Consider the following 27127-nt stretch of genomic DNA (forward strand, 5'->3'; position numbering starts at 1 on the left):
TGCTGCCTTCCATTGAGAAAAGTGCTATTAATTGACTATTTCCTATCTATTTCTTTTATGTCTCTAACAGTTTTATTTCTACACTGCAATTCACCAAGCTAGGCCCTGGAAGAAGAAATAAAGATAAATTAGACAGTTCTTGCCTTTAATTCCATTCACTTTCAGTTTCCCTAGTACCTTTCCCCTCATAGCACTGTGAGGTTAAGATCATAGAATCTCAGAGTTGGAAAGAACCTCCCAGGTCAGCCAGTTCAACCTAAACTTGGGAAGGAATGCTCTTTACAAGTGGACATCCAGGCTCCCCTGGAAGACCTCATTAGTGATGAAGAACACACCAACACTTGTGCCTTCCAAAATTCTTAATTGTTATGTTTTTCCTCATATAGAACAAAAATTTGCCCTTCTATAACTTCGCCCTGTATATCCTAATTATATCTCCTGGACCAAGTCACATTAGTCTAATCCAGGCATGGAGAACAACCTTCGACCTCAAGGCCATATGTGGCCCTCTTGGTCCTCAAGTGTGGCCTTTTGACTGAAGGAATAAGGACTTGGAAAGGTAAGGACTATTTAGCCCCACTAGAGGACACCACAAGTATAAAGTCTGTGGTTATCTATTCTAAATCAACTTTAACTGAAACTACAGTCATCAACATAAATTAAAATTTGAATAAAAGGGGGAGGGAGAGAGAGACCAAAAACATATCTAGAGTTTAAAAAAAGAGAAGCATTTTGCCAAAATTCAAATTTCTATAATGGCATAGCTTGACTCATCAATATATTACAATTCACCTAGAAGAAAAATATACTTGCTGTGCTTCATGATAGTAAAGGTCATTTTTAAGGCCTTTTATAAAAAACCTCCTTGGTCCAATTTCTACTAATAGAAGAAATGGGAAAATTATACACATGCAGTGACCATGATGAAGATAACTAGCATGTGTATAGTATTTCACAGTTTGCAAAGAGTACTTCTGGGTCATATGACAACAAGATGGAAGACCAGACAAGCTCTCCACTCCTCATGACCTCTCAAACTTTTCCAAAATAAGAATTATGTACCAAAGGAAGAGCAACTGCAGCTTTCTGCCCGGTCTAACATCAATAAGAACCCTAATGAGATAATCGATGAACATTAAATTAAGACAGCCCTCAAGTGTTCGCTCCATACCCCTGCCCCACCAGCTCCCATGTCCTGACAGGGCAGCACAATTCACTTCATGAGCTTATGCTCTGGGATCCACTGAGCAATTCTCTGATGGTTGATGCTAACCCCCACCCCCCACCCTTGCTCTCACTTTACCATTCTAAGGCAACAAGCAACAGAACTCAATTGTGTCTTCCCCCAACCCCTAAGCCTGTGCAGGGGAAGTAGAAGTATAAGCAAGCTCTGCCAGGGATAGCAGTGTCCCTAATGTGGCATAGCAGTATTCAACCAGAGAATTAATGAAGAGAAGAAATGAGGCTGATTGCCACTGTATGGGGGGTGCGGGGGGTGCAGAGAGGGTTTAAACACTAAACTTAAAGGGAAAGGTACTGAGACAGCTTTGAGGTCCAGCCCTTAGGGAAACTACCATGAAAGGGGATTGAGCAAAAAAGTAAGGAAGGAAATTTAAGGGAAAAAAAAGACTGGAATTACCAAAGATTTCAGTTAAAAATCTTGAGCACAAGCCAATATATCAATAGGAAAGGCATTAACAGAAGGGAATATGGTCTCCAGATAATCTAAACAAGTCCAACCATCTCTGAATAAATACTGTACGACAAAGGAAAATGAATCAATTCCTGATAAGGTAAAGGACCCTATGGATAACCTGGAGAATATGAAAACTCAGCAAGATGTTCCCATCAAAAAAGAAATAAAAAGTGTCAAAAAAGAATTTATGACCTTCACAGAAAAAATAAACAGCAGAAGAAAAAACCTTAAATCTATGGAGGCAAATCTTACCAAAGAAACAAAAGAAGAAAACAACTGATTCAGAATGTGAAGGCAAGCTGGAAAAAGAGAAGCAAAAAAGGAATAATGTTAAGAGAAAACACTGTCACTGCAACAAGCAAAACATAGTGATCTTTAAGATAGGATGCAGAGAGACAACTTTTGAAGTTTAGGTATCCAAGAAGAATATGACAAAATAAAACCAATCCTCAAAAAAATCATAATGCAAAAAATAATGCCACAAAACTGCTCAGAACTTCTGAATACAGAATACAAAATGTTAATCACAAGAATCCACAGATCACCAACAGAAGAAAACCCTATGCCACAAACTCCAGGACATACAGTGGTTAAATTGAGCAATTCTGTGAACAAGCAACAACTTCTACAAGCAATCAGGAGGAAGACCTTCAAATATATGAGGAAAGGAAATTCAACTGACAGAAGATGATTCTTTGCCCACCAGAAATCTCAGAAGGGAATGGAATAATATGGTGTGACACACCAAGGAGTTCAAGATGCAACCCCAAAGTGACATATCTTGCAAACCTGAGCTTAATCATAAATGCAAAAAAGATGGGACATTCAATTAAAAGCATTTGAAATACTCCTAAAAGAAAAAAAAAGACTAAGAAAATAATTTTCTTAGCAAACACCCTGGACAATAGAAATACAAGAAAAGTAAACAAATACAATAACTAGGTACGGCACAATTAATGAAATATTATACCCCATCCCCCCCAAAAAGAGAGAGAAAAAAATAGAAAGAGAAAGACCTCTATAGGGTTAGAAACGTGGACAACAGAGGGCCCATTAAGAGATTTTTTTCAAAATTTGCAAAGTGCATTATATGTATTTTTTTATTTACTCTTCAAAACACTATGAAATAAATACTCCACACTGTACAGATGAGGAAACTGAGGTTCTAAAAAGTAAAGTGACTTGTCCATAGTCACACAGCTAGCAAATATCAGAGGCAGAATTTGAACTCAAGTTTTCACAACCCAAAATGATCTATCCCCTACTCCATGCTGCTTCAGATAGTATGTATATCACTTTACAATTCTTGGACATTTTACATACATTCTCTCATTTTATCCTTAACAACTCTGTAGGGTAGTTTTATTATCACCATTTTCAAGTTAAGAAAACTTAGGCTCAGATGTCAACTAACTTGAAGCTGTAAAGCTTCAAGGGACCTCAGAATCCCTTTAGTCCAATCTCCTCATATTATGTATGAGGAAACCAAAACTCAGGGAGATACAACAACGTGTCCTAAGATGCACACACCATGTGTATCCAAGATTGGATTTAAACTTAAGTTCTTTACTCCAGAGCTGGTGCTACTTCTACTGAACCATGAAGCCTTGTCTGCCTGAGGTCACACAACTGACCAGTTTCAAGAACTGCAATGTGAAAACAAAACTTCTGATGCAAAGTTCAGTGTTCTTTCAACCATACTAATTAATGTAATAATGACTCTATTTATTGATTCACCATTTCTGTATTAATGCAGTAGGTTTTTAAGTGGCCAAGTCTACATCTGTCTTAAAACAAGGTAGAAGATGGAACAACCGACTTCAGATCTGCTCCAACCAATGTGCCTCAGAGATGATTATTTCTTAAAATCATACAACAGAGCATGCAGATCAGTTGAGAATACATAAAACTGTTTTCATGGCTTCAAAGTGCATTTTTTTAAACAAAGAAAATATAGAATAGTACAATATATGAAGAGTTGTCAGGCAAGGGAGGCGTTCTAATTACTCTAAAGAAAGCTGTATACCGGGACTTCAACAACCTTATTTATCTACCTGAGTTTCCTCATGTAGAAAAAGGAAGCTATAAAGAGAACATAACCACAGCATTTAGTAAAGAAGGCTTACACACGACCATACACACACACACACACACACACACACACATTGATGAAGTCAAGTACTACTCAGCTAATAGGAAAAAGAAATTCAACAAACAATAATGCTGAACTGTGGTAACATGGCTGAGCAAGTGAATGCTCCCTTTTTATCACCTCAAAAGAGCAATAAATGTATCCCCAAAGTGAAAGAAATGCTTACAGGGAAACCCTCACATGGAAACTCTCACAGGAAAAGTAAACAGAGAAGCTGAAGAAATGAATAATCAACAAAAAAAAAGGAGAAGAAGCCCCAGTACAGTAATTAAATGCCAAGGGATAAAACAAAGCAAGCCAAAAGCTCCAGAAGAAAATAATAGTAACCTAAAAGAGAGAGAGAGAGAGAGAGAGAGAGAGAGAGAGAGAGAAGAAACCTTACCATAAGATTCTCATGTGAATTAGAAACACAATGAGAGACATAAAAGAAGAGTTTGTATCTATAAATACGGAAATGAGATTTTTGGAAGAACAATACAAAAAGATAAACATGACCATCAATAGCTTAGACAAGACAGTGGAAAGTCTCAATAAATCAGTAGTAGGAGCTCTGAGAATTGGAATGCCCTAAATGGGAATACAAAAATACAAGAATGACAAAACAACCAACAAAGAAAAATTTTAAAGCAGCATACTGGAAGATGACCTCAGATTTTCTGCAAAGTAACAAAACTAAAGACCACAGCTTGGTAAGATGATCTGAGAACTTATCGGTCACCCAGAAAACTATGAAGAAATACAGCCTGAATATCACATTACTAGAAAATCAAACAAGAAAAATGCCTGGAGGTACTGGAAACAGAGAGCAAAATGCAATTCCATAGACTGTAAGACACCAACTTCTCCTAAATGTGAAGTAACCAAATTTCAGAGCTTAAAAAAAGAATTTTTCAAACAGTAGGGAAGAAAAACAATTCATATTAAAAACACCAATTCAAATCACATCAGATTATTCAAAGAGAATAGCAATTTTTTTTAAAAAAAAACTAGAATTTGATACATCAAAAAATGAGGGAAATTAGTTCATCAAATTGCTTATGATACAAAATTGAATATAATCCACCATGGGAAAAGAACCATAGTTAAATCTCATGTAAGGCAACTACACACAGATGCCACCAACAGAGAAGAGTAGGGAATGTATATTGATTAACGAAGCTCTATACAAATAAAAAAATACCAACATTAACTCTTACGCTCCAAATGGTATAGCCAAATTCCTAAAAGAAAGATTAAGAACTGCATAAAGTCAGGGAGAATAAGGACTTAATTTTAGGTGACTTTAGTGTTACTTTATCAGAACCTGACAAAACAAACAAAAAGATAGACAAGGGAACTGCAGGTGTCAATAAATTTGAAAAAAAAAAACCTCATTTGATTGTTCTATCCAACTAATGAATGAAAATCTTTGACCACATAAATACTTTTCAGGTTCATAGCTTAAAGACTGATACATACTAGGGAATAAAAATTCATAAAGTAAAATGCAAAGAAGGAGAAAATCAAAAACTGATCTAACCATTCAGAAAAATAAATTGGAAGTATATCTCTCACTGAATAACCCTAAGGAGGTATAGAATCATTGGTACAAATATATTCACAGCAGCAACATTTATAACAGCAAAAAATTGGAAACCTATATGTACAAGAATTGGGGAATTGCTGAGCAAATTGTAGTCTTTGTCTGTTAGTTGTAGATTTTCCTCTATCATGGTCCCTTAAACCTTTTCCTCTTTTCTTCCTGGCACTCTTTTTTCAAAGAAAAGGAACCTAATCAACACTACTGTTGAAGTGGTCATTCCCATTCCTTTTCCCTCTCCCTTCTTTATCAAGTTCAGATCCTAATTTGGTTCTTCCACTTCTTTCTCTTTTTATTCTTCTCTTCATTAATCAACACTCAAATAAAAATTTATCTTACTTATGACAAATCATTCCCTGACTCTACTCTTCCTCTTATACTTCATATCCCCCTTCCCTTCTCCGGTTCCCAATCATTTCCCTGTTGAGTTTAATGCATATCTATACCAAATTGGTCCAGGAGTGGGGAAACTGTGGCCTTCTAGGTCCTCAAGTGTGGCCCTTTGACTAAATCCAAACTTCACAGAACAAATCTTCTTAATTAAAGGATTTGCTCTGTAAAACTTGAACATGGTCAGAAAGCCACACCCAAGGACCTAGAAGGCCACATGTAGCCTCAAGGCTGCAGGTTTCCCACCCCAGGTTAACCCATCTTGATCAAGTTCAGATAAAAGTGAGGACATGTGAAACTCTTCCCCCACTCTTTCCACCATGTTTATAAACTCACTGCTCTTCTAGCACACCATATTTAGGCAAAAGGTTCCTCTTCTTCCTTAGTATATTCCTTTATCTCTTCCTTTTTTCTTTCTTAAATCCAACAAAAAGGAACAAGCACACAAATCAGTCCTCTGTATGTCTTATTTAACTTCCTTTATGACCTCTGAAGACAAAAAGTGACATTTGTCTCTTCTTCCCATATTAGAACGCAAGTATTCCATCATTATTTAGCCCCTTTCAATTGCTCAAATCTATTTATGTTTCTAGGTTTCTCTTTAGTCCAAAGTTTCTATTCAACTCTGATCTTTTCATTAGAAATGCTTGAAAGTTCTCTTTTCTATTAAAGATCCATTTTTTCCCCTTGTAGGATTATACTCAGTTTTGCAAGGTAAGTTATTCTTGGTTGTAAGCCTTCATCTTTTGCTTTTTGGAATACTATATTCCAAGATTTTTTCTCCTTTAGGTAGCTTCAGCATAGCCTTTATGTGATTCTATCTGTGGTTTCTGAATATTTAAACTCTATCTGACAGCTTGAAGTATTTTTCCTTTGCTTTGGAACCTCTGGATGTAGGCTATGACACTCCTTAGTGTTTTCCTATGACTGGTGACTGGTAGATTCTTTCTCTTTCCACTTTGCCCTCTGATTCTAATAGATCTAGACAGTTTTATCTTATGATTTCTTGAAATATATTGTCCAAATTTTTTGTCCAGTTACAGTTTTCAAGAAGAATCTGATGAATTTTAAATGGCCTCTCCTCAAACTAGTAGATATCTTATATTTTCTGCTATTTTTTTAAAATCATCTGACTTGATTCTAATATTCCTTATCTAATGAAGTCACTTCTTTTCAGGAAGTCCACTACTTGGGTAGTTTCCTACTTTCTGTTTTAATCTATTAATTCTACTTTCATTTTTCCCCCTCTCTCTTTCATTCCTCATTTCATTTTTTTATCCTGTTTTTAACGTCTTTCAGTTACTCTCACATAATACTTATGACAACTGATTGCCCTCCACCTCCAAAACACTGCTTGAAGCTATGGAAGTTACACTTTTTTTTCTGGGTTTTACCTCTTTATCCCATATTCTTTTTTTCACTTTGGTGTCTTCTGTTTACTCATTTTCAGCCTGAGCTGTTGGATGGGGATTTGGATTTTAAGTTAGTCTCTTCTGGCACTCTTGGATGGGTTAGGCAGGTCTTGTTTGGTCTTCTCCCTTAAGTTTGGATGCAACTGCCATTGTTAATCTGCATCGGGTGGTTAGAATTAGGCCCAACCTTCTTCTACCTAGCTTCAGCCTCAGTCTCTTGGATCACTACAGGTTCAAGCCTTGTCTGTACTCTTTTTCATTCTCTTTACATAATCTAGTCAGGAACCGGATCCCTCTTCTGCTGTGGCCTTAACAGGCCCTAGAAAGACACTGGGTTATTAGGTCTCCTACACATCTTTCTTGGCACTGATTCTTAGGAACTGAGTTGATCCTGTCTCCTGCTGTGATTCCACACATAGGACCTATTTCTCTGTGAAGTAAACTATTAGGGCTAGTCCTATACCCTATTTCTGTTCTGACAGGCCAGGGCTGGGATGACTTCAGGGACTCTATTATTAGAACTGTTATGGTCTTGTGATACCACTGTCCAGAGTACTGAAAGTTTCAAGTCCATTTTCAGGAGTCTGAACTAGCTTCCTACCTCTCCCAGCCCCTGTTAGCTTTCAGTCCAGAATTAGAGTGCATGGAGGTTTTCATAGTTCAACCCCTTGACCAGGCTCCAATATTTCTAGGATTACCTAGGCTGGCACTGATTTCCCTGGTCTGACCACTCTACCCTCTTCTGGACATCTTCCTGTGCTGGACTGGATGAATGAACTCGATTCCATGTCTTTTTTTTTCTAGATTCCTTTAGTACTGGTCTTTCTAGGGCCATTTTAAGATATATTTGGGGGTTTCTATGTGAGAGTTAGGCTGCTCTACAACTTCGTAATTGAAATATTAACCAGAAGTTCCCCTTAATTTGCTTTGATAATAATTTTATTCTAGTAAAAGATGGAGGAAGTAATGAGGGGAACTAGTATGCTGGTCTGGACTCTAACCAAAAAGAAAAAAAACAGGTCACAGAGAAATAACTAGAACCTTGAGAAGTGACTAGGCCATTCTAGAGTTAGTGGTAGATAAGGAAGAGAATACTAAGTACATTTGATTTGCACTCTAGATTTTAGAAAAAGAGATTTCAAAGAGTTCATAAAGGGAATAAAGTAGGATTGTGTAATTCAAAATTCTGTAGGACAGATCATCAGCTCAAGAGGGATGGAATGCACTTCTGGGCACATACCCCAAGGAAGTAAAAAACCGAAAGATCCTCCATTTACCAAAATATTGAGAGTAAATAGAAACAAAGTAGGTGAACGCTGATTGTAGAAAGGATGAAGGACCTGGCATATGAATATAATAGGAGATAGTTGTTCTGGAAAGAAATAACTAATATAAGAAATTCAGTTAGCATGAGAAAACTTGTATGGACTGATAAAGATTGAGCTTCCATTCTATATGGGAAAACACCATGTGCCTAAATAAGTAATTTAAAAAAAAAAAAAAAGGTAATTTGGAGGATGGGTGCCAGTCAGGCAAAAGGGGAGGAGACAGGAAGGTAAGATCTCATATAGAAGGTGGCCCCTGGGGGAGCTTTGAAGAAAACAAGAAATTCTAATGACCAAAGGTAAGAAACTAATACATTAGAGAAGTGGGAACTACCCAGTGCAAAAGTTGAGAGATGAAGCACCACATGTGAAAACAACCAAGTGGCCAATCCGGCTGGACTCTAGAGGATGGGATGGGGGAAAGCAGATAAAATATTAAAAAGGCTGAGAGAGGTCAGATTGTGAAGGACCTAAAAAAATAACAGAGGTTCATATTGATCACAAAAGCAATGGGAAAAGCTACTTCAGTTTACTAGAAAGAGAAATGCTTTGGAAAAATCACTTGAGCAGGTGTGTGAAGGATGGACTGGAATGAACTGTGGTGCTAGCTCACCAAAGAGGAAATCTGGAGAATGAGTAGATTTTTTAGCTGGTTGGTTATCTGAGGTGAGAAGAGACATACTGTTTGTGAGACTAATTTTAAGACTTATAAGAAGTGAAGACCCCAGAACCAAAAGAACAAACTGATTCCAATTAAGCGCATTGGAGAATCAGACCAACAAATGTTTATAAATCATAAGATCACCAATTCTGAGCTAAAAGGTATCTCAGAAGTAACCACTTTGAGAATCTATATTCTAAAAAGTTTATAGCAGCTCTCTGTGGTGGCAAAGAACTGGAAATCGCCAGGATGCCTATTAATTAGGGAATGACTGAACAAGTTGTCATATATGATTGTGATGGAATACTACTGTGCAATAAGAAATGATAAGTCCAATGATTTTAGAAAAAACATGAAAAGACTTGCATAAAATAGTGAACAGTGAAATGAGCAGAACCAAGAGAACACTGCATACAGTAACAGAAATATTTTTTTAAGAACTTTGAGTGAATAAGTTATTTTCAGTATTATAAATACCCAAATTAACCATAAAGGCCATATGAAGAAAGATGGTATCTGAATCCAAGAGAAAGAACTGATAAACATAAGTTTGTATGAATAATTTTACACATATATACACCTATATGTATATAATGTTAGCCATCTCTAGGGCAGATGGATCAAAAAAAAAGAAATTTACACGTTAATTTTGTTGTATATTTTAAAGGAATAGCAAGTTGTACATAGTAGATTTACAGTTTCATAATCAATCATCTTTTTTATTGTACTATGCTCTAGAAAGGCTGGTTTTATTTGATAAATTAAAAAGAAAATTTTAAAAAGAAAAGAAAGTAACCACTTTGCCCAAGCCCTTGTCTTTTTGTTGTTGTTGTTATAAGAAACAGTAGCCTAAAGTAAGGCAGAGATAAATTCTACATTTGCATTCAGGGCCATATACTTTGCACAACCCCTTGGGAGTAATATCCATTGCCTTCATGGGATCCCAGCTCTAGAGCTGAAAGAGCCCTCAGAAGCAATCTGCTAGCAATCCTCATTTTACTTGAGAAAACTTGGAACCAGGAAGTTTAAAAAACTTCTAACCTAAATCACACAAGATGGAGCAGTAAGAAGCAGAATTAGAACACAGATCCTTGGACTGTAGGGGCTCTTTCCATCTCTGCCTGTGTTACCATGGGAAATTCCCTTCACCTCTCCATGCCTGAGCAAATCTCAAAAACTATAAATCATACAACAGTTGCTATTCTGTATCAGTAGAGGAAGTTTCTTCATTAGGAATCCTCTACATCACTGAAATCACAAGTCCAGACACATGATAAAAAGAAAAAAAAAAAAAACGGAAAATAGGACTAAAGAAAGGTATAGTTGGCCATATTTAGGATTCATTGAAAGAGAGCTTTGATCAAATACCACAAGGCTCAATTACGTTCAACATTTCTGCTTATGAATTTTTGCTGTTTTTCTTCAGTCATTTCAGTTGTGTCCAACTCTTTGTGACCTTATTTGGGGTTTTCTTGGCAAAGATGGGTTTGTCATTTTCTTCTCCAGCTCATTTTACAGATGAGGAACTGTGGCAAACAGGGTTAAGTGACGTGACACAAATCAAGAAAGTACAGCTTTAACAATGCACACAAACTCTCACATGATCTGTCCATATCCACTAGCTCTACATCTCTCCTTTTTTGTGGCTAAACTTGAGAAGGCTATGTATAATAGGTGCCTTCACTTCCTTTCTTCTCATTCTCCTCCTTAATCTTTCCTATCTGGCTTTTGATCTCATTATTCAACTGAATCTACTCTCTCCAAAGTTAAAAGCTATCACTTTATTGCCAAACTTCGTGGCCTTTTCTCATTCTTCAAACTTCTGTACCTCTCTTCTGCCTTTGATGCTGTCATTCACTCTCTTCTCCTTCATAATTTCTTCCCTCTAGGCTTCCATGACATTATTCTAGTTCTCCTCCTCTCTGTCTGACTATTCTTTCTCAATCTCCTTTGCTGGATCTTTGTCCAGGTCATATATGCTAATGCTCAGTGCCCCCAAAGGCTCTGTCTTGGGCCCTCTTCTCTTCAAATACTACAATGTTATACTTGGTGATCTCATCAATTCACATGGATTCAATTATCATCTTTCTACTGAGAATTCTCAAATCTACTTATCCAGCCCTAACCTCATTGCTAACCTCAGCACATCCAAAACAGAATCCATTCTCTTTTCTCCCACGCCCTCTTCTCTTCCTCTCTTTTCTATCACTGTCAAGGCTATTACCATTCTCCCAGGCACCAAGAATCTCAACCTTGATTATCATCCTTGACTCCTCTCTCACCATTCTCTCCAATCACAAATCTACAAGTCTAGTTCAAGAATTCATCACTTCACTCTCAGACTTTTGCAACAGTCTTGTAACTGACCTCCTTGCCTCAAGTGTCTCCTCACTACAATCCATCCCCCCTTCAGTTGCAAAAGTGATTTTCCTAATGTACAGTCTATGTCACTCTCTTACTCAAACTCCAGTTGTTCCCTGTCACTTCCAAGATGAAGTATAAAGTCCTCTATTTGGCATTTAAAGTACTAGTTTACTCACCTCCACAAACTCTAAATATAGTTGTAAAACTGGTCTACATACTGATCTTCAGACATATCTACTCCACCTCCTGATACAGTGCCTTTGAACTGGTTGTCCCCCTTGCCTGGAATGTTTTCCATCCTCACCTCCATCTCCTAGCTTCCTTCAAAACTCTGTTCTAATTCTACCTTCTGCACAAGACCTTTCCCAACCTTTTCCCATCCATCTGTCCCTTACACAGCCTTCACTCAATATTACCTCATACTTACACTTGTACCTATGTGTATACGTACACATGTATGTATCTACATCTTGCAGATACGTATTTTTGCATGTTGTATCCCTCATTAGAACATAAGCTCCTTCAGAGAGCTCAGAATAACATATTTGAGAAAGCAACGAATATAGACTTACAGCCAAGAAAAAAAATCAACCAACGGTCCAAGTACAGAAGGCATTGCTAGACTAAAGTTTACATGTAAAATACCAGGGGGGTTTAGTGGATTTCAGCCTCCAAATCAGTCAGTATGGTGGTCCAGTAGTCCAAAAAGCTAATGGAACCAGGTTGTCGTAACAGCAATACTTATTTAGGAAAAGACTGGCATTCAAGGTGCTCCACATTTCTAGGCTTATTTCAAAGTACTTCATCTCACACACTCTGTGTGCTCCAACCAAATCGATCGACGAGCATTTACTAAACATCTGATATGTGCTGGGAAGTATAGATACAAAGATAAACACGAAACAACCTTTATCCTTAAGTAGTTGGTGGGCAGGGGGCACAGAGACACATGTTGTTATCGTTGAGTCATTTCAGTCCTGTCTGACTCTTTGTGACCCTGTGGACCTCTGTCTATGAAGTTTTCTTGGCATTTCCTTGGCCATTTCCTTCTCCAGTGGCAAACAAAGGTTAAGTGACTTGCCCAAGGTCACACACCTAGGAAGTTTCTGGGGTGGATTTGAACTCCGGTCTTGCGGACCCTAAGCCTGGCACTGGATCCACTCTGCCACCTAGCTGCCTCAGAGATATTCAATATGCACATAAATAAGTACAAAAAAAATATAGGTGTAAGGATGGAGATCTAGAGAAAAAATTTAAAATGTTCTTGCATCACTCTCCTTCCTCACATCCACACTGGGAATTCTTCTCTTCAATTAAGCTCAAGCATCTCCTTCTTCAGGAGGCCCTTCCTGGTTTTCCCAGCAGATAGTGCCTCCCCTCTGAAATTAAAATTTCCATCTACTCTGTATATGTGAATTCATGTAATTAATTATGTGCTGCTCAACCCACGAGATAGCAGGGGCCATTTCTGCCTTTGCGTTCCCAGCATTTACTAAAGTGCTTGGTACACCATATGTGCTTAATAAATTTTTTTATTTGTTCTTTTCAAAACTACCTGTTCAATTCTTTGATCTATTGGGGGAATGTCTAATTCAATATTTTTGTGCCAATATTGATTAGGGGTATTGGGTTATTGTCTTCAGCTTTGTCTCTGCCTAGTTTAAGTATTAATAATAGCTATGTCTCCTGGTTTTCCTCATTTTTGATACTGGCAATTTGATTTTTCTCCCTTTAAAAGAAAATCAGATTAGCTAACATATTACAGATTATGTTAATTTTAAAAAAACCATCTCTTAGGTATATTTAGTCAATAGCATTTTATTGTCAATTATTTTTACCTCTTTATTTTCAGAATTTCTATTTTTGTGTTCAGTCGGGCTTTCTGAGCCATTGATTTTCTAGTTTTTTCTAGTTGCACATCCAGGGACTGCTTTTATGATGGCCTTTCAGTATCAAACTGGGCTAGAGGCCCTCATTGGGTCCATACTCACAGAACCTGCCAGATCCTCTCTACTCTACTGACTGACACAGTCTTTAAGAAATCAAGGTCCTCTCTACACCATGATGAGATATTAAAATAGGACATTAAAAGCGAGACTCACAAATAAAAAGCTGTCACCTCAGTTGTCAACGTTTTGGGCCACAGGAGCTTCTGAAACCACCTATTAAGGCATGGCAGAATTGTACTCTGCATCAGTGTAAGAAGAACCCATAAAGATGCAGTACTAAATCTAGTCAAGAAATATCTTTAGTAATACAAATGATGACCCCCCCTAAAGTACCTATTTTACACAATTGTATTTTCAACTCTCTACTTCCAGAATTTTATTCCATTTGTGATTTGAAGGTTATAACCTACAGCAAAATTTGTTAGTAATACTACAGCTGAGAGATGGGGGATGGGGAAAGGGAGGGAATAGAACTGATAAGATTAAATGATGCTATATCAAGTTTTTATTCTATACCTTTGTTTTCTGTAAGTATATTCGAGGAATAATCTGATTAACTGCATATCTGAATCTGTTTAATAAAGGGATCTGTTACAACAGTTCTGCTGACTCTTAAGTTCAAATACAAATTTCTATGATTAAAGTCCTTCACGACCCAATTTCAACCTGTTTTTCCAGACATTATACATATAGTCCTGGACCACCTCCAGTTGTCCTAATCTATATCTGGTCACTGGACCCAGATGGCTGTGGAGGAGAAAGCGAAGCCAGTGACTTTGCACAGCTCTCCCTCACCCAAAACCAATTCAATTGCAAGTCATATCATCATCTCCCTGATGTCATGGTCCTCTTTGAGAATGAAGGACAAACCACAACCTATGAATAGTCCGAGCTGCCCCAATGGGGACCCAGTTGGCCAGTTCCAGGTAGGCAACTCAGTTTGTCCTCTCCTCTCCTCTCCCCACACAGGGTATCATGCCCCCTTACCTCAGGGTGTTCTGCCCAAAGGAAGGCAAATTTTGATGGCTGAATCCTACCTAGTTAACTTGGGGTTTATTGTCTAGATTTCTTTCTTGACGACCACACCTTAAACCCAATTCACTTTGGCTCTCATTGATTGCACAATAATAGTTTCCTGCCCAAACACCACTTAATGGTTATTTTGGGGGTCCTCCTGGCTCAGAGTGAATGTAAATAGTAATTGTTTCTCTTTTGGCCAGTACCCCTGAGTTCCTGAGTTCCCCTCCCAGTTTAATTTTTTTTTTTAATTAAAGGGGCCATGCTTTGATTCACTTCTTAAACAAGCCTATTCACTAAATGACTCAAAGTGAGAACTCAGAAAGACCTTAGCTTTAAAGAGGCCAAGATCTCCCACTGCATCCTGGGCCCTCTCCAGTCGTCCTGATCTATATCTGGCCATTGGACCCAGGTGGCTCCAGAGGACAGAGTGAAGCTGGTGACTTTGCACAGCCCTCACTCAAATCCAACTCAACTACAAGTCATCTCATCACCTCCCTGATGTCATGGTCCTCTTCAAGAATGAAGGACAAACCACACAATGCGTGTAGTCATTCAGGTACTCCACAGTAAAGCCAAAATGGCCTTCTTGCTCTCCCTAACACACAACATTCCATATTCCATATTTCTCTTCCATGCTTTTTCACAGGGTATCTCCCAAGAAGGGAACACATTCTCTCTTCCCCTCTGTTTCTTAAAAACATGAGTTTCCTTCAAAGCCCAACTCAAATGCTAACTCCTACATAAGACCCTTTCTAATCCCTCTACTTTCAACTGCTTGTGCCTGTATCCCCCTCTACCACCACCCTTCAAAAATTACCATGCATCAACATTGTCCTTGTGTGTCCATGTTGTTCCTCTGTCCTCTCCCTCTCCCCCTGGAATGGTTCTTAGCACATTGGCCAACATAAAACAGACTTAATAAATACTGTTGACTGAGTCTCATCCTGCCATAACTTTTCTTTTATGTTTTCCTTCAAAAGAGAAGTATATCTCCTAGTAATATGAAATGACAGCTTTAGGAAATGGTCTCTTAACCTGGGTCTATGGATAGACTTCAGGAGTAGAAGATTAACGTGGATGTGAAAAAAAAAGTTAGACCTTTATTTTCACTAACCCACTAATTGAAACTTAACATTTCCTTCAATTATCTAAAAGTATTATAATAACGGTCCATAAGCTTCACCAAGGGGTCTAGAGCATACAAAACAATTAAGAAACCCTACCTTTGGGCATTACTACTTTGACAACTATTTGGAAAAATGTATAATTCATCGTTCCATTTCTATTCACAAATTTATTCCACAGACTTATAAAGTACTTACTGAAGTAAAAAATGTTGAAGAATGAAATGAAGCTTATCTGTTAAGGAATCTTATTCTAATGCCTTTTCCCCCAACAAGATAAATCCTACTAGCATGACAGGTGTGGTATTTGGTAAAGGAGGTTATACCTTTCAAAGGTCCATCTTTGTACTGTTCCTTGGGTCGAACAAAGATGCTAATTTGCTTTCTCCCTATTCTGTAATCCATTATGGCTCAGTCCTCTTTCTTCCCTATAGTCTAAAGAAATTGATGTGTTGTGGAGAACTAAATAGGGTAAATAAGGAGGAGACCTAGGAAAATAAAGGAAATAAGAACATAGGGGCTTAATCACTTACTTGAATAATGCAATTAAAAAATGATTATTAAAGAAGATTGCAGGCGGTCAACAGGCTCAGTGTTCTCAGCCCTGTCAGTCTCTGTCATGGCTGTAATTAAGTTCGTATCTCTGGCCTACAAATAAGCTCTATTTTGTATATTTTGCTGTCCCTCAAACTCAACATGGTTGGGATTAAATTCACCATTCTTCTACCTAAACTAGCTTCTCTCTGCAATTCTGCAAAAACCATGTATTCTCTCAATTACTTGCACTCATATATTCATTCTCTCTCTCTCTCTCTTTCTCTCATATTTTCTTCTTCAAAAATGTTTCTTCATTCATTCTCCTGCATTTTCCCAGCTATACTGCCCTGGTATGAGCCCTAAGTTTACAGTGACTAGGTTAATTCAATAGTCTCTTGACTTCTTACTTAAAACCTGCCCCATATGTGGCTGCTTGCCAGATTAGGTGAACATAATTGTAATTATACTCAAAAACCTACGAGTGCCTACAGGCTAAAAGTTAAACAGCACTGCCCAGCTTCAAAATCTGAGCCCACTGCATTACCCCCAGTGCATTACCACTCACACTATCTATTCAAGCCAAGGCTGTATATCCAGCTTCCATTTTCAGGAACAAGAATTTCATTCACACACACACACACACACACACACACACACACATGCACACACACAGCGAACAGAATTTTAGGCAAAAAAGATGACAGCTAATTCCATAAAAGTAATTTCTTTTTCTAGTCTGTTTTCTCAGCTTGAAACCATCAGGGAAGTATTATTTCACATATACAAACAATCTTAAGGCAACTGCATCCAAAATTGGAAATAGAGCAGTGAATCCAGCACTGATGTTTGCAGATATTAAATCCTAGACTCCAAAAATAGAGATGTAAACTCTGCAATAGTCAAGGTACTACTAATACATCTCGATACTATGGGGCCCCTTCAGGGTAGCTTTTAGGGGAAAGGATCATACACTTACTTTACAGAACAACAATGTAATATCAGGATTTTATGATGTGTATTTTAATTCAATTCAACTCTTAATGGTAGTTTGAATCATTGGTTTATACAAATTCATGTAAAAATAAACTATTATGAAGCACTATTCAAATATTTTCTTTCCTCACAGATAATTATTTTAAATTCTAAATAAAATCATTGCTGCAATTAAGGTATTCTAAATGTAATAAAATTGCCTTTGAACAGCCATATTTCAATATCTGTTCTAAACATGTTTTTAGCCCATCAGCTGATATGATTTCATTGTGATAAATTATAAGATAAAATCTTAAAAACCTGAATTTCAAAACTATGCAGATATTGATTATAATGACAAAGATATTAAGAGAAAAAAGTTTACCCCATCTAAATTTCTAATTAAACAAAAAACTTAAACCTCCTGATATATTGATTAATGTATATATTTTCAGAACATTAGGATTCAGAACATAACCAGAGATGAATCACAAGTAAAAAAAGTGCTTTTTTTTTTTTGCTGCTATTCTTTTTAAAGACTATTCTATTCACAGTGACCCTTCATTAGTATAACAAATCCCCAGGTTACATGACAAGTGACTAAAAATAAAACTCACTTTATCCACGTGTGTTCTATGATCCTATGAGGGCATTCGCCATCTGTCTGTATGTAGTTATCATTCTTTGTCCCTGATCAGACTATTTCACAATAAGCTGGATAACCGTCCAGGACAGAGTTCCTGGCAACAGGCCAGGCAGAGGCAGCTTTCTAGTTTATCAAACCATAATGAGCCTAAAAGGTGTATGTTTTACTGTTCTGTTTTTGAACTGGTGTTATTGATACTGATTTGAAGACAGGTAGAGGGACAGAGTGTGGGCACTCTAGTCAAGAAACTGAACCTCAAATCCAATAACTGATATTTTTTTCAAAGTCAACCTGAGTTCTTAAACATCTGAACATTTTCAATATAATATCTGACCCAATTGTCCTCCAAATAAACAAAACTAGTCCTCTAAAAACAAAAGTTTATCCATTTTGGTACTAAAGACCATTCTTAAATTGATTTCATCTTTACTGCATCTGAGGTTACTGTATTTTTGTCAAGTTTTTAAAAACAGAGTTTACTAAGGAACAATTCCACAAGACACAGAATTTTAGGAATGGAAGATATCTGGCTCATATCCTTATCTTCTGAGTCACACTGTTCCAAATGCAACTTACACCTTAAATCATATCTAGTCGTCTTGTTTTTTTCCGGCTGGGCCCAGCGGGCACTTTTATTGGCTCTGTACACGTGCTCTGGGTTCGTTTCCCGCCCCCCCTGCCTCGGTACCCCTCCCCCTCCCCCCCTCAGGCTTGGCCACTGCCACCTGGGACGCCCCCAGCGCGGTGAGCTGCTGAATCTTCTGGTTCATCATCTCCATGATAGCCTGCTTCATGGCATGCTTCTCCTGCAGAGTGGGCTGAATTTTTTCCATCTGCTTAGTGAGGAAGTCAATCTTCCTCTTGAAGAAGTCTTTAGCATCATCTGCTGACTTCTCTACATAGTAGCCAGTTCCTACGTCAATGAGAACATGTTCCACATCATGTAACTTCCCAGGTACATACATAGAACTGGTCAATGGGACGAGTAATTCTTTCCCTTCGTTGCTCTTGTTCAGCACATTCAGACACTCCTTGGCCTCCACATATTTGGTCTGTACAACCTTGAGATGCGCGATGGATGAAGAGAGAAACTCCACCTCCTGGTCCAGCTGGTTCTTGAGCAGCTCCAGCTGCGGCAGCAACAGCTCCGTGATGTTCACCCCACATCTAGTCTTTTTCTGTGCTCCCGTCCCCCCCAAAAAAGACCCCTGCTATTCCCTACTCCTCAGTCATACTTTCTTCAAAAGACTTCAGGTTCCTCATCCTGTCCTCAGTCATTTTCACTGACTGTTCTTCTTTTATCAACTCAAAAAACAATCTTCTTTCCTCACCCCTTCCCATCACATAAGTAACTTTTACTTGCTATTGTATAAATTTATATATATATATATATATGTTATATACGTGCATATACACATATATAATATACACACACACACATATGTATATATGGATAACATAATCCGATTGCCATATGTTTCCCGAATTGGTCAGTTGTCAACATTCCCATTAGGGGTTAACTGCTCTCCCTTTTTCCCTTCCAATTCCCTATTTTAATCACCATTGTTTTCATGAACAATATATTCAAGACATTGTTTTCTCAGCTTTCTTTAGCTGACAGCATCTTCTGATAGTATAGTTTATTTTAGCCTAAACTCACCAGGCACCATTCATATTTTTGACTCAACAATCATCTGAAAGTTATGTACAAACCAATATTTAAAACAGTGCCTAGCAATTGGTAGGCACTTAATAAATGTTAGCTGACTAACTGACTGAAGATATGGACTAAGACATAGGTCAAAGTGATAACAAAAGAAGTTTCACATTCTGGAAAACACTCCCTACAATTCCGCATATCATTTTTTTTCAGTTACTTGAAAAATGTTTTGCTCTAGAAGCCTTCTATTGCACTCCAAGTCCTCCAAATATCTCTAAATGACACTTCCAAAGAGGTGAGAGAGACAGGCACTAAGGGCTTCAATTGAAATACTATAACAGATCTTATTAAAATTCTATTGCCAGCTAGTGGAAAAAAGTGTTCACATTACAGTGAGATGAAAGATACTACTGGACAGTTATAAATCATAGCCAGGGAGGTCACAGCTGTCAACATTTTTAAGTATATGGAAAAACCCAGAATAACCTTTCCAACAGTTAAGCTGTAAGCCTAGTTTTGCAAATGAAATAAATGGCATTACAGATCAATTGTTCCCTGGATAAACATCATACTTAACTTCTTAAAATCAGAACTGAAGCAAAACCTCTAGAGTAAACTAGATATAAAAAACTCATTGACAGAGAAAAGGTCTTAGGAAAATAGCAAATTGTGGGCATGTGCAAATGGTCGTCTTATGCAGAAAAATAATCAAGAGGGAAAAACTAAAGAGTTTAAAGTATAGTATCTGAGAATTAATGGCCTAATTTCATATCCTTTTACTGATCCAAAAGAACATTTAAAAACATACGCCATGAGCAAATAAAAAAAACTATCACACTTCCTGATTAAATCAACAATACAAATAATATGAAAGTTGGATAAGCTATACATTTGATACAAACAAACTTGCCTAGCATGAGAAATGTTTTAATGAATAACTGTTGAGTACAATTTCGTAGGTGGTTTCTGAATTAGTTGACTAACCAAAACCAAAAAGAGTGGTGATTAATAGATAATCATGGAGGGTAAATATCTAGTGGCATACCACAGGGCTCTGGCTCTGTGCTACTCAACATTTTAGTAAATGACGTGTATGAAAACACAGATGGCATGCTAATCAGCTTTTCAGATGATGTAGAGCTGAAAGGTATGGATAATATATTGGGTGACAGAATCAGGATACACAAAAATTCTTGATAGATTGAAGGGTAGAGGGGAGTTAAACCTAACGAGATGAAATTCGATAGCACTAAACATGAAGCCTTAAATCAAAGTTTCCAAAATAAAATATCTATACAAGTTGTAGATGGGAAGCATGTAACTAGAAAGCAGCTACTGTGAAAAAAAAACAGGTAATTTTAGTGGACCACAAACTCACGAAGTGTGACCTGTCCCACTATGCCCCTAAAAAGCAAATGAGGTCTTAGGCTATATCTAGAGTAAGAATGATGCTACACAACATGTAGAGCACTATGTCTAGTTCTCGGAATTTTGGAAAGGACACTGAATATCCAGAACACATTCCGAGTCAGGGGATGAATATGCTACATGAAGGAGAACAGAAAAAATTAGTGATAGAACTGAAACCAAAGTGGCTAATCATGAATTGGGGAAGGGTTGAATAAATTATCTCATATGAATGTAATGGAATGTTCTGTGCTATAAAAAATTTATAAAAGCTGACTTGCTAACTCTAGAAGACTGATGATGATGATGCATACATACCAACTCTTGGTAGAGAAACAATGCAGAATGTGACATAGGTTTTCACACTGAACTGTGAATTTATTTTGCTTGGCTATATTTAATTGTTACAAAGTAGGGGTTTTATTTGAAGGAGGCTAGGGATACAGAGTGGAGAATGTTTATAGAGAGAGTAGTGAAGGAAGAAGCAATAAGAAATTTTAAAAAGACAACAAAAGATTGTCAGTAAAACTTTTTTAAGAATAGAAAGAACAGAGGAAATTTCAGAAGGTGACACAAATCAGGTCAGTGCTACTATGTTAAATATAAAATGTGCTGAAAAAGAAGAAAACAACCTATGTGTAATTAAATTAATGGCTTAAAATACAATCTTCTTTTTCTGTTCCTTGTATGGGAAAAATAAATTAATAGGCTGTATTCTGCATTATGGGCATATGTGCCAGAAATTTTTTTTTATTTTATTAATTCTAAATCCAAGCATTGTTCTACCTGATAAAGAAACATACAAACTGGAAGATTTCTCTCATGTCTTCAGATGGCTTTCTCTAACACAAAACATTTCTGAAGTAAAATTTATGGGAATCCTGAGCAAGAAAATTTTGACAATATTATTAAATATATTTACACAACTGAAGGTAAGGCAAAAGTGAACATTCCACTTCATCAATTCAGAACAACAGTCACTTAATCTTGGAGAATCATTTTCCTAGGACCGATCAATTCCTCTTAGACCACTCCCCCTCAAGGCCTCTTCCCCCACTTAGTCACAGGTGGCCAAAAATAATCAAAAACATGTTTTTTTTCTTCCTAACTTGTATCACTATTCCAATTCCTTCAAAGTATCAGGAAAAAGTCTTACTACTTAGGTGGGTCAAAGTCCCCTTACCCTGATTCTTATCCAATCACCACCTAATTAATTACTCCAAAAGAGGGCTTCCTGGGCTGATTATATCCTAGTCATTTCTATCCACTGGAAAAAGAGAGTCCGAAAAGAAGATAAGGTTTGGCATACATTCTGGGGTGAGTGAAATAGAGAATAAATAAGAGGGATTAAAGGATTTTTTTCTGCTGTGAAGGAGCAGTCAAGGTTGGTTAACATAAATTCATAATGTCTAAGACGTCCAACAAGTAGGTGTGGTTGCAGAACTAAAGATCAATGAAGAGATCTGGGCAGTCATAGGAATATAGATAGCAATAAAACTAATTGTATTTGATGAGGTTCCCAAGAAAACAAGCGTAGATGGCTAAAGCCTTGAAAAAACACGCATAATTAGGGGGCATGATACGGTTGATGAAGCTGGAGAAGTGAGGTTAGATAGAAGAAAGAAAACCATGAAGGAATAGGAGGACAAGAACCCAGAGAGGAGAGGGTATCCATAAAGAGCGCCCATAAAGCTGGTCAATATATCAAACACAGGTCAAGAAGGATGAAAGCTGTAAAACCAGCCAACCAGCCACATCAGGAAATCACTGGTAACTTTAGAGAAAATTAATTCAGTTGGACACCAGATTGCCAAGGGATTGAGGAATGAATGACAGAAGTAGAGGTAATAAACATAAATGGCTTTTTCAAGGAATTGTTCTGGGCAACTAGGTGGCACAGTGAATACGGTACAGGCCCTGGAGTCAAGAGGACCTGAGTTCAAATTCAGACTCGGCCACTTGACACACTTACTAGCTGTGTGACCTTGGGCAAGTCACTTAACCCCAACTGCCCTGCCTTCCCCACTCAAAAAAAAAAAAAAGTTTTTCCTGTAACAGAGGAAGCCTACATGACCACAGCTGACAACAGGGTCTAATGAAGGTTCTTCTAAGGATGGGGAAGACTTGGGCAAGTTTGAATAGAAGAGTAGAGGAAGAAGCAGAGTGGGTGAGCTCAAAGATTACAGGCTGGGGAGGATCAAGGGGGCAATCTGCTGGAGAAAACAGGAGGACATGGATTGAAGGGTACATATCGAGGAGTTTGCTTTGGTAAGGAAAAGGGACACCTCTTTATCAGAGAACGAAAATAGGAAAAAGTGACATCAGGGAGTTTTGAGAATGAAAAGAAGGGGAAAGGAAGGAGAATCACTGTGAATGTTCTCAATTTTCTCAGAAAAGTTAGCAGCAGATCCTCTGCAGAAAAAGTGGAAGGAAAGATATCCGAAAAGAAGAGACCTGGAATATTCAGCTTCTGCAGGGATGAAACGGAATCACTAAGAGAGGAATAAAAGTCTTGCCCCGATGCAGTGAGGGCCCATTTGAAGTTAGACAACAATTGATCTGTATGAAAAAGCACTCTGCAAACTCTAAAGTGGTATGAAAATGTTGGCTATTGTTATTTTTGTTAGAGGGGAAAGATCCTATGACTGATTCAACGGCTCTCAAAGCATGATCCATAGGCTGCTCTCTTGTAGTACTAATGTTCATAATATATCTCTGTTTTAGTTCAGGACATTTGTTGTTGTTCAGTCATTTCAGTCATATCCAGCTCTTTGTGACCCCATTTTGGGGTTATCTTGGCAAAGATACGGGAATGGTTTGCCTTTCCCTTCTCCAGCTCATTTTACAAATGAGAAAACTGAGGCAAACCAGGATAAATTACTTGCTCAGGGTCACAGAGCCAGTTTGGGTCTGAGGCTAGATTTGAACTCACGAAGATGAGTCTTCCCGATTCTCAGCCCAGTGCTCTATCTAGCACGCCACCTAGATACCCTGGAGTGACATGGATAACATGTTTAACCTTGACCAGATGACACTTCATTGGTATTTCATCTAAAGCTGTACCATTTTGCCCATTAATGCTGGGTATGTTGCTGATCATGAGAAAAGATAAGAATCTAGTAGACAATCATTGAGCAAACAAAAGTTCTAGGCTTTACCAATGACTGATGCAACATACAAACCGGTTAAGGCACTTCTCTGCACCTCAATTTTCCTCTCTAAAAACGAGACACTTTCTTCACAGAAGGACGTCCACACTAACGTAACATTATGTAAACTACTCTGGTGCCTAAGGAAACATGTCTTCAAGCCAGTATGGAGCTCCATTTTCCCAAACTGGGAGGGGGAAAGTAAAGGAGAGGCTGGTGGAGAAATATGGGGGTGGTGGTGGCAGGGCATGTTAATCCTAAATAGACAGTGCTTACCATTTGAGGAAAGGCCGAAAACAAAAGAAAGAAGAGAGCACAAGAAGTGCTTAGGTGACTGCTGTGGTCACCACCAGTTCCATCCTTCCCATTTTAGGAAATTGTTTAATAATCTAACGGTGGTACTTTTTCATTTTCCTCTTTCCAAGTGTCTTAGCTGTCTTAAGTACTCGACAAAAGCAGTGGGGTTCATATTTTTATAACATTTTAAGGCTTATCGCTCACTTTTTTCTCACAATGTTCCTCCTAAGTGTATAGGGAAAGCTTCATATCCCAATTCTACAGAGGAAGCACTGCTGTCCTGAGGAGTTAAAGTGACTTGCCTGCCCAGGTATGGACAGCTTACACATGACAAGACCAGAACTGGAACCCAGGTCTCATGACTCTAAGGCCAGTTTTCTTTCTGTGACACCATGCAGCTCTTCAATTTATCTAATAAAAAAATGCATCATACATTTGAGACCACTACAATTAGGTTAACAAATGAATGGTATACCTCCCAGTAGTAGCATTAGGTCTCTAGGCACCTCCTGGGAAAGACTGGTTATATTACAAAGAGAGGCAGCATGGTGGAGTAGGCAGAGCAGTAGAATGAGAGGCAGGAACCTGCATTTAAATCACACATTTGACACTTACTCTGTGACCTCAGGAAACTCATTAACTTCTCTCAGTCTCCATTTCCTCCTCTGCAAAGTGAGATAAAAATACACGGGCTTTCTACTTCCCAGGGTGGTTGTGGTAAAAGCATTCTGTAAACCTTAAAGCACTCCACAAGTGTGAGCTACTAAAAAAAAACTGCATGCACACATATGCTGCTGGTCAAAACTTATTTCTTCTCTTCCCTTTCTAAAAAGAAATTGTTCTCTTTTTTGCAGGAGTCCTTTTCATACCAAAAGCAAAAGAATAATCATTTTTTGGTGGTGCTACGATAGACATTAAAGTTTAGATGCAATCACAGACTTCAGCAAACAGTCCGAACCTGAGGAATGTCAAAGATAGTATCTTCCCACTTTTGCAGATGAAGAAGCTGAAAACTAGAGAGGGGAAGGAACTGAAATAGAAAAATGAGGCACTGAACCCAGTTCTTCTGACTCCAGATCCCTTCCAACCATACTGCACTGACTTTGGTCAACTTTCAAGTAATTAGTCTCCATGTCTGAGGACTTGAAGAACAATTCCAAGCTCACTCTATTCCCACACTTCATACATTTTTACATTTGGATGGTAACTCCCCTCTGCCTAGAGTTTCAACTTTTTTCCTCCCAATCATCAGATGCTTCTGCCATGTTTCTTACCTTCTCAAGAATCTTCTACAATAAAATATAAACTCCTTAGCCTGGGATCTATAATACTTTTCAATTTCTTCTTTTCCAGGCATACTACCTATTCATTTTCTGTTCACCAAATTCAATAATCCACTTCCTGCTGTGACCCAACTCTGGCACTCCATTTCCTGCCTCCAGGACTTTGCACTGTATCCCCCATGCCTGGGATACAACCCCTCCTTACCTCTACTTCTTGAAGTTTCTAGCTTCCTTCAAGGCTCATATATCATTTCCTACAGGGCAGTTAGATGGTGTATTGGATAGAACACTGGCCCTGACGTCAGGGGGATCTGAGTTCAAATCTAGGCTCAGACTAGCTCCTTGACCCTAGGCAAGTGACTCAACCCTGTTTGCCTCAGTTCTCATCTGTAAAATGAGCTGCAGAAGGAAATGGCAAACCATTCTGGCATCTTTGCCAAGAAAACCCCAAATCGAGTCCCACAGAGTTGGGCACAACTGAAACAACTCAACAACAAATCATCTCCCATAGTAAAAAGCTTTTTCCGAATGCCCTAACTGTTGGTGCTCCCCTACTCCTCTGGAACTGATTGCCAATACTTAGCAGTTTAAGCGTCCCCTCATTTTGCCTGTGTTTTTCTAGTGCATAGTAATCGTCTGATAATGGTTGGACTGGATAACTGGAGATAAATAGCTTGAAAGCTGCACAAATATTCAACAAATATTTATCAACTGCTATGTACTTATCGTTATGGTAGAAACCATGGTGGATACAAATCAGAATAAGGGAGTAAAGGCATGCTACTTGTCCTACGGGAACTAATGATCTGGAAGGTGTGGTTTTGTTTTTCAGTTCCTTAACAAAAAGTTAAAGAATAAAAAGTAGTATGTGAATAAGTTTCAAGTAAACAGTACAAACAGAAAGTGCTACAGTTAGAATAGGAAGAGGTTACCCTGGGCTAACGTGCTTAGAGAAGGCTGTATTTAAGTCAGGCCTTGAAGGACAGGCACAATTTAGACAGGGAAGAAGCAGGAGGGTATTTCAGAAAAAAGTAAGTACAATTTGAGCAGTCATAAAGATAGCGATGAGCAAGGGACATTCAAGGTCAATGGGGAGACCCACTTAGTGGAAGCACAGGTTTTTGCTGAGGAGAGATAAAGCTAGAAAATTAGGTTGGATTTTGATGAAAGAGGTCCTTGAATGCCGGATTAAGAAGCATATTCAACAGGGAAAGTCTTAAGGCTATGGTGATAAGGAATTTAAATCACTGATCCCACAGATATGTTTTTTAATAACTTTTCTATGGACTAGCAACAAAAATAAAATGTGCTAGGATGGAACTCAAATTTTATTGGCATTCCCCCAAGATAACCCTCATAAATAATCCACTGCTTCTTCAACTGTGACTGATACAATCATCTCAAACTAAAAACACTTTTAAAACCACACCTTCACAAACTGTTTTTCTCCTCCTGCATCCTTTTAATACAAATTTATAAACCTAGATATTTGTAAAATCTAAGT

General features: G+C 38.0%; 2 protein-coding genes across 4 annotated transcripts in view; both read right to left on the reverse strand.

Annotated features, from left to right (window-relative positions):
- The window catches only part of PPP2R5E (protein phosphatase 2 regulatory subunit B'epsilon), a 166712-nt gene that overhangs the window by 51752 nt on the left and 87833 nt on the right, over window positions 1-27127 (reverse strand). The gene's annotated exons all lie outside the window — the stretch shown is intronic.
- Window positions 18460-24221, reverse strand: LOC118828375 (prefoldin subunit 5-like). Its single transcript, XM_036734958.1, has 2 exons — window positions 24077-24221; window positions 18460-19010 (listed from the first exon to the last, which is right to left on the reverse strand). The coding sequence occupies exons 1-2, from the start codon at window positions 24219-24221 to the stop codon at window positions 18460-18462; spliced, it is 696 nt and encodes a 231-aa protein (XP_036590853.1).

Source organism: Trichosurus vulpecula, chromosome 8 (assembly GCF_011100635.1).
Source record: "Trichosurus vulpecula isolate mTriVul1 chromosome 8, mTriVul1.pri, whole genome shotgun sequence".
Classification (NCBI taxonomy): Eukaryota; Metazoa; Chordata; class Mammalia; order Diprotodontia; family Phalangeridae; genus Trichosurus; species Trichosurus vulpecula.